The sequence below is a fragment of the Perissodus microlepis genome, chromosome 17, assembly GCF_051167445.1.
Source record: "Perissodus microlepis isolate ML-2025 ecotype Zambia chromosome 17, ASM5116744v1, whole genome shotgun sequence".
Taxonomy (NCBI): Eukaryota; Metazoa; Chordata; class Actinopteri; order Cichliformes; family Cichlidae; genus Perissodus; species Perissodus microlepis.
The window spans coordinates 26,583,119-26,596,057 of NC_140477.1; the positions used below are offsets into that span (position 1 = coordinate 26,583,119).

General features: G+C 40.8%; 1 protein-coding gene across 1 annotated transcript in view; it reads right to left on the minus strand.

Moving 5' to 3' along the window:
- Positions 1-623: 623 nt before the first annotated feature.
- Positions 624-12,939, minus strand: part of gmds (GDP-mannose 4,6-dehydratase) — a 179,656-nt gene continuing 167,340 nt past the window's right edge. Inside the window, exons 10-11 of the mRNA XM_084910240.1 lie at positions 2,268-2,336; positions 624-1,106 (exon numbers count right to left, since the gene is read on the minus strand). Of these exons, the coding sequence (XP_084766366.1) occupies positions 1,044-1,106; positions 2,268-2,336 (132 nt within the window). The 3' untranslated portion in view covers positions 624-1,043. The remainder of the gene's footprint in view (positions 1,107-2,267; positions 2,337-12,939) is intronic.

A 12,939-nucleotide genomic window follows, 5' to 3' on the forward strand; every position in this document is an offset into this window, starting at 1 on the left:
CACTTCCAGTCGCAGCATTTTAATCAAATATACTCTTTTTCTTAAACAAGTATGAATGACGTGCCCTCGTGAAAACGACCCTTTTGGATTCAATACCTCGAATTAAACAATAAAGACGAGCAAAGAGAAAGCAGTGTGGCTGTTAAGGAAGAAGAAGTCATCTAACTTCTGCAAAGTGGGAACAGTTACGAGTGTCCAACACACCCAGCAACCGTCACCGTCAGGGTCACAACAAGTCAGGGCCAACAGTTTAAATGCGGGCATTCATTTTAGGCCACAAGGCCGCTCACGATCCAGATGTAGATGTTTCCAGGTAGATGTTTGAGAGCAGGAGAAAAACGCATTTCCCTCAGAATAAAGGAGCGCAGTGTTCTGGTACATTCTAAAGAAAAACTTGGAATTAGGAGCAAACAGAGAGGAAAGAAACGACAGAGTAGAGCCAGACCTCTGCACAAACTGGGGATCCCATGCGCGTGCACATGCACACTCCGCGCACGCAACCTGCGGTTCAAACCTGGATTTGCAGCTTTTATTTCCCACATTTCCTTAGAATTAAAAAAAGAAAAAAATTAGGCCTTCTATAGAATTTATTGTGTTTCATGAGAAAACAAACAGACACGATATTAAAAGACTTTTTTTATTGTACCAAATGGATCCCCTGCTCATATTAATAAAAGATAAAAATCTCCATTCATTTCTATTCATTCATTTAACTTTTTCCATGTCACACTTCAGAGGAAAAGATTTCAGCGTTGACAGTCCCAAAACAATGAAAAAAAAATACAATAAAAACCCCTCAGTAATAACAATAAAACATAATCAGTGTTAAAATGTAAAAGGCATTTAATCAATCTAAATATGAGAAACAGACAACAGATACAACAACAACCATTATTCACTCGAACACCCGCAACAAGACAATCAATTGATTTGGAAGAGTCATACAGGTAAAAAGGAAAGGTGGGTCTTCCACTATGGATCTCAGTGGAAGAACCCAGGAGTGCTAAAACATGCCCGTAGTGTAAGGACTGACTGACTTGGCCTCAGGCATTTGGATTTTTCTTCATGAGATCGATGTCTGCGTCCACCATCTCCTTCACCAGATCCTGCAAGGGGACAGGATCAGATTTATATATTTGGAAAGGTTGATATCTCTAAAAGGTAAAGACACAAACATAAAATACATGAAGTAAGGCTCGTTTACACCCGCGGTTTAAACTCGGCCTACGTGAAGACCTCCCTTCCACACACAGTTATACTGCAGCTGGATAAACATAATAAATACATCGAGTTTATCAGTATTAGGACCTGACAATGATCCATAACGTGCTTGTGTCGTTGGGTCATATTGTACTGATAAGAGCTCAGAGCTTTGGAGTGTCTGCAGCGACAGATAGGAGATAAGATTGTTTTTGTTTATCAGAAGATTCAGAATTTATATTTTTATAGTTCAGCCAAACTTCCCGAGCAGGTAAAGTTGAGAAAATATGAAACCTTGAACTGTAGTTTTCTTTTTTTTTTCTTTCTCCAAAATAAATAAGGTTTAACCGAAAAACACAGTTGTGTTTTCTCAACACTGGCTGCATTATTAATATATTATTTAGCCTTAGAAACTATTTAATCAAAGCGTCTAAGCACTTCAAAAAATTAAATTTTCATTATTTCATTATATTTCAATATATATATTTTTAGAAGTACAAAAAAATATATTGAGAAATATTTGCTTAATTTATAGTAGTCTTTGCCTAATAATCTTTTATTAAAAGGCTGATTTCTAAACAACATACAAAATGTTATAAAGCAAGTATTTATTTTTATAGCACTATTCACAGAAAGGAATAAACAAAGAGCTTTGGTACCAAAGAGCTTTATAATAATCTGATGCAGCATAAAATGAAAAGTAGATAAAATATACAACTGTAATAAAATTCTAAAATTCTAATCTAAAAGCTAAAAGACTCAAAACTCGTGTGCTGGTTGTTTTTCTGTTGCTTCGTGTGGATTTGATGCAGTGAACCTTTGTGTATTTTCTTTTAACAGTTCGCTGAAAGAAGGCTGCGTTTCTAGAAATCGTTACAGGCTTTCAAAACCATTCTTTCATTTGTCATTGAAATGTTTTGATTTGGTGTTTTTTTTTTCAGTCACCTTTGATTTCATCACGTCATTCCATTGTCTACACGTGTGGAAAACTACTCCCATTACATTTATTATATGTGTGCTAATGCTATCCAGCAGGACCAACCGGCTGTGCTCTCAAACCAACCTACCTCAAAAGTCACCTTTGGCTTCCAACCCAACTTCTGAGAGGCTTTGGTGCTGTCACCTTGTAGGTAGTCCTAGTAAAAAGACAGAGAGGAGCCAGAGAAAAGGAGAAAGAAGGGAAAGGAGAGAGGGGGAGAAAGAAAAACAAATGATCTGTCATGACTGATCTGATGCCTGTGAGGAGGAGACCCCTCAGCCCAGCTGATGTGTCACTCCGATATGAAGACGTACTGGATCAAACTCAATATCCAAACTTGATGTCTTCAACAGGATGCAAGGGATGGAGGGTGATGATAACTTTCTCTCTCTCCCACATACATGCACACATTATCTCCTCTCTTGGGGGAAAAAAGGAGGTCACAGAGTCTCCCCGGCCATCAATCCCCCCCTCTCGGCTCCCCACCTCCGATCTGTCCAGACAGCCCCCGTTGGTGCCAGAGCATGATGAATTGTGGGACTCTGGTGGTGTAACCCCTAGCTCAGGACCCCCCACTCACCCTCTCCCCCTCAACCCCTCACTCATTCTCCTCCCCGCTGGGTTTTGCACCGGGTTCAAGATCCAGTGAGACCCTGCTTCAGACCACCAAAGCGAGTCCAAATAAAAAAAAGAAAGCGAGAGAAGCCTCTTCTTTGTGTGTCTTTTTTAAGCTTCAGTCCTTTCTCCGACTTCTATTCCCACTATTCTATTTCTTATATTTACAAAGATTCTCACTCATGGACAACTGTGTCGAACACACAGACGAAGAAAGGCTGATTCTGTGATTTTAATACTTTTATACAGGACGGCTCGTGTTAAACACAGTTATTGCTGCAGTGGTGGTTTCTCAAGAAGTGCTCAAAGTGCTGTGCTGGGTTTCCCCTGTGCTTCTCTCTTTTCTTTTCTCTCTGCACTACACGGGCCTCCTAATGCTCCAAGACCAAAAGTCTGAGGACAACCAAACAAAATAGCCTCTGAAACTCACTGTGGCAGCAGTCTGTACTATCAGTGGTGCAATCTGTCATTGCTTTAATGGATTACATGCATGCATAGTGTGGCTGCTAAATTGTGTTATTATTTGTTTTTAACTAACCTGGCATATATGTTTTCAGGCTAATCGTGTTTCTGCTGATCTCTGCTGTTAGCTGCGGCACACATATGCACATACATTGATAAGTAATAAACGGCATCCATGTGCACAGAGAGGTATACAGAAAATGATGCATGCGCATACTGGATGGAATTCAGTGGACAAGATCCTGCATGTGTGAACATCACATGTAGTGACGTAACCTGAAAGAGAGGAAGAGCTAAAGAGCTGGTCTCTGGAATTTGAAAGAGGATACGTATACAGTAAGTGTTAGTGTAAGGATAATGCAATCCATGAAGAAAAACAAGTTTGACTTAAAAAATACAACACAAGACAAATAACCAAAGGAACGGTAAATACTCGCTAAACTTTCAGCTCAAAAGGGTATTTCATGGTCGATACGCTCTTAGTGTTGCCAGCTTAAACAACCTTAAGTGTCACCGTGTCAACCAGAACTACCATTTTAAGACTTAACTGACTTTGCTGCTGCGTGCAGATGCCGCTCTTCTAGTTTCAGTCTTTCCACAAGATTTTGGAACGTGCAGGGGATTTGCTTTCATTCAGCCACATGAGCATCAGTGAGGTCCAACACTCAGGCTGAACGACGAGGCCTGACTCACAGCCGGTGTACCCGCTTCTCGCGCAAACGTTGGAAGCGGGGTGCAGTCGGTAAAGTTCCTGCACATCCAAACCGTTTCTTTTACGGGCCTGGCTTTGTCGTTTAAACACAGTAGGCTCTTTTTCAAACTGTTGTTGCAAAGTTGAAATGAATATCGCTTTATAGCACACTGTTAGCCGGAAACGGGATGCCAAACCCCACCTATGAACAGCAGCCCAGGGTAAAGTGCACCGAGCAGAGCAGTGTTACCATCTGACACTGAACCTCTTGAAAACGTCTTTTCTGGGTGATCTTATTACAGAGGAAAGCACACGGCAGCGCTGGCATACTTCAGCCTTTTAGAGAGCGGGGACCCACATCTCAGAGAGGCTCCACAGCGCTTAATCACACTCTTCTGATTACACACAAAGGCAAGAACACTGAACACACACGGAGGGAACAAGTACAGGCCGATTCAGGTTTCTGACAGAGTTCAGTTTGATATTATTCGGCCCGAGTTGAAAACTTGGTTCAATTCTGGGTGAGCGGTCTTTTTATTTTTAACTCTGCATGGTCTATATACAGCTGAGCAGATGAAAGCTTCAGCCCATTTTCTCCTCCGTAGCAGGACAAACAGCTCTTTCTCATGTGAGCAGCTCTGTACATTACTCACAAACGTTTTTGGCACTCAAAGCCATAACTGGAAACATTTTCAGACTAATTACCTGCAGCAATGAGACATAATTTATCATGAGGCTGAATGTAATTATTATAGGGCGACTTACTCCACAATTATATTAAATAATCCACTTGCTTCATAATTATATTGATTAGGGTTTGTAATGGAGAACATTTCATAGCTGGCATAAAAGAAACATCAACTGGTCTAGTCACGAACTGGTTTAGAGAAAAGCGGTAAGCTGACATTAACAAGTAGCAACTGCACCTCCTTTATAATTTCTATACATCAGGGAGAGTCACATGGTTTATACCTTTGTTAGTGATGGTTTGCTAAACAGCAGGATAGTTAAGTCTAATCTGATGTGAGTGTTTCGGAGACAGATGCTTGAAAAGGGAAAGTAAACAAATGCAGGAAGTTTGACCTGCAGGGGAAAAAATCCCGAAGTTGCCTTTTGTTTAGATTCTGTCTGCATGCATACGTAGTTCAAATGAAGTGAAATAAATATGAAGCTGCAACACCTGCTGCCAATGGCAAGACCCTTACCTGAACTCAATGGACTGAACCTGGAGCACAGACTCCATCTTTAAAGAGTCACTGTGTCTGCGTTCTGTTAAACGAGACAAGTGACAAATTCATCCATGCACCTGCAGTTCAGAGGCGAGCTCCCAAAGCCTGCGACTGCCTTACAGATACAGCTTTGACCAGCAGCTTTGACCAGCAAATTTACCCGAAAGTCCAAAACAGACGGCGTTTTCTTAACATAATGTCACATCTGGAGATGGAGAGGTCTTTGTACTTTAACCTGAGCTTCTTGTTATCTGGTAAATCACAGCACTCTTACAAACACTGTAGAAACAGTAATGTAGCAACAACACAGGTTATATACGTCTTTGCAAACCAAGTTTTAGAACCACAAAATTAACTGTGAGGGAAACTGAGGAGGGTGATGGAAATGTAGAGCAGCGAGACTCCAAACTTCCAGCTGCAGCATTTTGCATAAGGAGCTTAATACAAGCTCCTTTACTGCCATTCGGTGTGACTGATAGATGGCCTGACAGTGCTGTTAATGGTCAGGAGAGGCAATTTTATAGGTGAACCTTGACCACACATGGCACACTTTTTACTTCTTTGACTTTGTTTTCCTTTCAAAGGGTAACACGCATGACGGACATCTCTCTCATACCCTATTTACAGTCCACGGTGGTGGTGCTTAATATGTATTACGCATCAAGAGATCACATCGTTTTGTGGTTTTATATGACTGGAAGCTAAAGTAACCGTAAGGTTGTGAGTTTAAATAATTTATCTAAATATTAAAGAAGAAATTCTTGCAGAATATGTGCCAAAACAGACAACATAAATCCTTACTTACTGCTAATGGAAAGGACCTATTAAAGCATGTTCCAAGTTTATGTGATGTCAAAAATGGTCGGATTCAAGTTGATGTGTTAACCAGCTACACATCTAAAAAGATGAATGTATCTTTAGAGCAAGTATTCGTACTCTTGTTTTTTCTCCGCCTGTATATTTTCTGTTGAATAGTAACTTTACTAAGACAGTGAAAGCTCTAAAGCACTGAGCAGATTGGGATTTAAATGAGGGGTGTGAGCTATCCACGATAATACTGGTGAAATTATTCTTTTTTTGGAGATATTAAAGTGTTACATTGTGATATCACTGCTACAGCAGTGACGGCCACAATGACCACAGCCTCCAATGAGGATTTAATAACGTAAAACTACTCTAACAACCTCGCAGAACGATTCTTGCTAAAGGTGGACGCACTTTTTTGACCACTTGAGGCAAAAAACACATCATCGAGTACAACCAGGCTACAAGGAAGGAGAGACTATTCAGTTTAGAGACTGCTCAGTATTTTGTTTTTTACATAAATATCATTTTGTGAATTTTCTTGAAATATCATGATATATTTTTAAGGCTAATAATATACGTGTAAATCGAACAACACATGAAGCTGGGAGGAAGAAGGCAGAGCCATTCCTTGTATTTAAATCAGCATTTTGTCACCACTACTGTTAGGCCTGAAATCTCCATCTGAGTTTGGCAGGAAAACATCTGCTGAAATCAGACTCCTGTCTGCTAAGTCTGCCTTCTTAGCACGTAACCACACGGTTCAGCATCCAGGAAGTTAATCCAGCGTCTGGTCTTTGTCAACCAGGATTTCTACAGGTGACAGACAACCTCACCATCAGAGCTCATACTGCAGAGTACCACTCAGTGAAATAAAAGCTGAGTCCAAACTGCTAACAAGAGCGTTCTGCGGCCAAGTGAATTCACCCAAACAGAGCATGTAGCGAATAATTCAACATGAACTACTAACAGATGGGGGCACAATACAATCTTCATATGGATCCGATTTGGAACCAAACCCAACAGCTTGGTACGTCCTGTTTAACTCAGCGTTCTGTCCGTGTCTGCAAATATGTAGCAGTCATAATAACACAATTAAGCAGCACAAATCTAAAAAAAAATAATAATTTTTTTTTTTTTTTTTTTTAGCTGTGACAAAATGTGGCTCTCACAAGTTGAATGACAATATGATCTACACCTGCTCATCAACCGAGACTAAGTTAAAGCTTATGAAGGGGCACTGAGGTCTCTGAGTGGCATCAAAGAATTAGGAAAGAAGTTCATTTTGTCAGACGAGTAAAAAGAGGGTCACATTTATTATTTACAATGCGTTGCACAAATAAGGCAACATCATTTCGGTCAATTCTGATCATCAGCTCATGGCTGTAAAGTTATTTCTATAAGTTTCTGAATTAAAAACCTTAACTAAGCATTAAAAAACACATCTTTGTTTCTGAGACGATTTTCTGTCCTGATTATGCGATGAACACTGCCACAAGTAATTGGTATGTGGAAAACACCAGCCAGAAACTTTCCTCAGGAACAAGTGGAGTGATTGTAGTGGCTGAACCGATCCCAGATTGATCCAAACTTTGAAAGAGAAAAAGAACAGACTCAAATTGCAGATTGAAATAAAACCACAACATCCCCAGTTTTTATCTAATCTTAGCTCCCAAGCAATAGTTATGAGACTGGGATGTAAAAAGATCTTCATCACATGCCTGGAGTATGCTTTGGTAATGCATATAAGTTGATGATTTTAGCACTAGGTGGTCCTTTCCTCTCCTTTCCTGATCAGCTCAGTTTATTTGATCAGCTGTACTGGTAATGACTGGAAATAAATGGACAATCTAAAAAGCCACAACATCTTCCTACAGTTTTCTGTTCATTAAAAAAGTACTTTTGGACTAGACCGAAACATCAGATAAAACAAAAGCAGTATGACTATTGAAAAGACCCAAAATATAACTGTAACCTATACAGTCAAACAATCTAACAATCACTCGTAATACAAAAAGCCTGACATGTCCTCAAGTATGCGGTCTGACCTTCCCTTGCTCATTCTGCTCTTTTGCCCTTTTTCTTACACTATCCAGTCTAATAAAGATGAGAAGCCATAAAATTAATCCTTAGAAATGTAAAAGTGAGAGACAAATAGGGTGTGATCATGGTCCATAAAGCACACAGCCAGTAAGAGGCCCTCAGAGCAGGCATTTAACGCAAAGGAATCTGGTATCACTACAAGGCCTTTCAATAAATCACACAGCACACGGGCTGACCCCCACATAAGGGCACATACACACTAACAGGCAGCGATGTGTGAACACGCACACACACACATACACACACGCACGCACACACGCACGCACGCACGAAGTACAATTGTCAGGATAGATTAAAAAATGCTACATGTCCCTAAGCTGCATTTATTTTTCTTCCGACTGCAAACCTACCCAGATCAAACATTTTCAAGAAACCGATTCTCTTTCCTCTCTCTTGCTCTGAGGATTGCATGCTGGGAGACTATGATGTGGTTTTGGAAGTCCAGTAGTGTGTCTGGTATTTGTACAGTAGTGGACATGAGGCTGCAAATACTTCAAAGGAAATTAGATAAAGGGGCCGAGAACGCTGTGAGAGTCTGGAGCCCACGGTCTCCATGTCCCCAGCAGACCCAGATGTTCCAACCAGACCCAGATGTTCTGATCTTTGACCTCGGTGGGATTTTGATGGAAGAAGTCATCCCTGATCCAGGGCTTTTAAACCCGGGATGAATTTCTGCGCGGACAATGACAAGGACATGAAGGCGGGACAATGAGGAAGGAGCAGACTGATACCTAGCCTGCCTGCAGAAACATGAAAGTTAATGCATACACAATGTGCACAGGTGTGTGAGTCGCCATCTGTGTTTGTGTGTGTGTCTGTGCAGGTGGGGACATACTTGTAGCAAAAAAAGTGAGTTTCATCGTTTCAGTGCTGCTTGGACCTACAGTCACAAATCTGTCACTGGTCAATTTCTAACGCACCTCCGCCAGCATCGCCTCAACTTATCACTTCCTTTAAAGCACAAAAGACCCTCAGTTTCAAGTAAAGGGAAGGGAGAAGGAGGGAGGGATGAAATCGGAGACCGATGCAGTAATTTGTACAACAGCAGTAGTCTCTGTTTTAATGGCTCAGGTGTGAGAGCGAGCTGTCCACAAATCACATGGCTGAGAGTTTGATCCATGGCCCTTCCACATGCCAGGGCATCTTTGAATTCTAAGATGTTATTGATGATTGGCCTGCTCTATTGTCACTGGGTTGTGTGTGTGCATTAACAGGTGAATGTTAAAAAGGTGCTCTTTAAGTGCTTCACATTCACCATTTCTTTTTCTAATTAAATTCACAGTACATCATAATCTTGTAATAACTTGGTAATAACTTAATACTTAATTCTAGTGATACAAAAATTTGACTCTGACATGAAGTATCTGTTCAAGCACAGTAGATTGTGCTTCTCAGCCTGGGGCTGAGGCTCAGGATCGCTAAGGTGGGTTTCAAAGTGATTAGTAAGATAAGTTAAACATACACAGATCTTACATTAGCAGATATAACTGTGACTGAACTGAAAAGAGAATGTAATAAAGTAACGAAAATTCAGGCCAACAGGTTAGATTATACAGAATATTTTAAGTTATTACTTTATTGCTTTAAATAAACTAAAAATAGTATTACGAGGAATTTACTATTATATGGTAGGAGGTTAAACATTTTAAACCACTTAAAATCTAAAAATCCTCATATATTCTCCTTTCAGTTACTTAACATTTGAAGAAGAAATATTGTCTGCACGACTGCACCCGCTTATTTTAGCTCTTTTTGACACAATATGTTGTTTACACTGGAACAAAATATGGAAACCAGAGTCATAAAAAAATGTAGGTTACCTCTGTCTGCACTACTCCTTCAAACTGACATACTTTCTATTTAGTGTAATTTATCTGGCATCTTATGAAATCCTGGAATATTGAGCAGAAGAAACGAAGACCTGTGGGTTTCATTTGTGCCACTCTGTGGCAACACAAATCAGTGATTTCATATTTATTGTTTCCTCAAGTCAATAAAGCATCACTGCAGTAAATTTCAATGAACTCCGAGCTGCTGCGTCTTTAGGAATCCAAGACAGTTATTAGCCGCTCCCAGCCAGATGTCAAAGGCCAGGTCCAGCGTGTCTCATTCTATGTATGCGCTTGTGTCTACGGGGGAGAGAGAGCGAGCTGTGTGAGTTACAGCTCAGGTTTCCTTCCCTCACTCCCCATGCAGCTTGGCCTGCACACAATGTGTTAAGTGACCTCTAAGGGGTGGCCCTGTCACCTTGATGAGTATGTACAATACTACACTACACACACACACACACACACACACACACACACACGCACGCACGCACGTATAGTGGGAAATACACGTATACACAGTAATGACAAATTTAGTGCAAAAAGCCACACACAAAAACTCTTAAAAGACTAAATCAGTAGAAAAGCAGGAGCGTGTGAATCTCCTCGGGAAAACAGTGAAAGTCATGTTAATATTTAAAAGCTAAAATATCACAAACTCTCACTTCATGTCATCTTCTCGCCTCTCTCTCTCTCTACTGGCTCTACTGTGTTGATTGCTCTCCATCAGTGCTCATTAAAATTCCTGGGGTAGCCGTGTGATAAATATTTATGCGGCTGAGGACACACTCCACACACACTCCAAACACACTGGAGTGGCTGGATCTGACTGCCGATAGTGTTAAGTGCCTGGAGGCTCTGGTAGAGAGTGGAGACCCACTGCCTGCCGCGTGGTTGTATACATGAGGCGTTTACTGTCAAGATAATGGGAGGAGGGTTAAGATTTATGAGCATTAATGGAGTTTAAGTTCTGTTTCTATGTGTGTGTCCGTGTCCGAGGATAATCTTTTAATGTGTGAAGTTTATGGAAATGAAGAGGAAAACATTGCACATTAGCACATCTGGATATAAACGCATTTGCAGACACACACACACACACACACACATACAAACAGAATGTAACCACAGTGTAGCTGGACTCCTCACTACTGTTCCACAGAGCTGCTGACGACCCCCCTCTTCCTCCTGTATTCTATTATTCCTGTGGACGGGAAACAGATCATAATTCCAGGAGTCAGCAGAAAGCAGCAGAGGGAGAGAGGGAGAGAGTGAGAGGTGGAGGGAGGGAAAAGACTACGGGAGGTGGGGGTGAGGGGGTGGGGGGTGGCTCAGGTGACCGCTCACTTCCACAGAGGTCAAACTGAAACTGTGCAGTTAAGTAATTTCCAGTGAAAAGTAAGTAAGTGTTTAGTCTGTTTGGGCATTTGTATAATAACGTTTGGGCGAAGCAGCGGCTTCCAGTGAAATCAGCTGGTGTGTGTCAGCGTGAGCGTGTGTGTGGTGAGTGTTTAACATTTCTATAAGCGAGTGGCTGTTTCATATTTCAGAAGACATCAAAGGCAAACTTAATTTCCCTTCTTTAAACAACATTCTTTACAATCATACTTAAAAAAGGAGAGAGCGAGATTGAGTGAGAGAGGGTGAGAGACTGAGGGGAGAGGAAAATCTCATCCTCTCTTATCTTAATTGTTGTGTAATCTCAGTTAAGCATCGAGGGGTTTGTCTAGGCTTTGACACTCAGCCTCAGTGTTTTGGTACAGATGATGACTGTTAAGTAGCTTCTATATTCTCCATGCTGAAGGAAAGTCTGGGTCCAATTTATATGATTAATATGGCAACAATTGAAATGGATTAAAGTAACAGCTACACTGCTAACATTAGATACAGCTTTGATGTGTATAGAGGACATTGGTAACAGGCAGATTAACATTAAGACCTCAAGCCTACACATTAAAATTGAAGACTATATATAAAAGATGGACATAAGCACTGTGTTGTTACTACAGCTGGGTACCTTTCATACTTTAAAACACACTGGTATCAGTACAGGTACCTGTATTTGGTACCAGAAGTGAATAACAACTGTTTTTCTGGACTTTGCTCAAAACAAAATAATAAATTAACATTTTTTTCTTCAGTCTATACTTCTCCACTGAAACATTTTACTTCTTTGAAACACTTTACACACAACACAAAACCAAATCTCTCTGTTTTGACCAGATTTTTTCTCTGATTAGATGTGGTTTGCATTTTGCACACCAACAATTATGTGTAACTTTTGGCACACACTAACATTTGCAAGGGTGACAAGAACAGGTAGGAACAGCTAACCCCAGATATGAACTGATATCAAAAGTGGCACCCAGTGATTTGGTGTAAAACTGTACTCAGTATTACCAAAGTAAGCTCAGTTGGCACCCTTATCAATGCTGAATTTGGTACCCACCCCTACATGTCCCCCACTGGTTTTTGAAGGTTCAACGTAATTATTACTGATGTTCTGGAGGCTGAAATGAAAATATTTGGAGTTTTAAATAATGAAATTAAATAACAAGCTCTCTCCATAAACTGTATGGCACTAATGAGACATGCCGTATCTGCTACAGTAAGAAAACGGCTAAAGGCCCTTTCACTTAGGAAGCAGAATGGACTGAGCCAACTGCTACGTGTTCCAAATGACTAAATGCTTTTTTCTTCCTGCGCACTTGTAACACAATGAGCTGATTTCAGATGGTGTGCAGGAGGGGGAAACTGGTGGAGCAGCCTGCAGCAGAGACATGGACATTGCTTTTTATACTTTTTTTATTGCACAACAGGACAAGAAACAATTATGCTACTAATATATCTTTGGCTCTTTGGAAGCCCCTGCACAGACAGAATACTAATACAAAGCTAGCCAAGAACGCAGGCTGATGATAAAGCTGAGTATATGCAGACCCCATCCCAGCAGCCAGAGCCTGAGTTTCAGCAGGTAACAACCTGATGAACAATCAGGCTTGCAGCATTTTAGCCTCCAGTTCTACTACATGT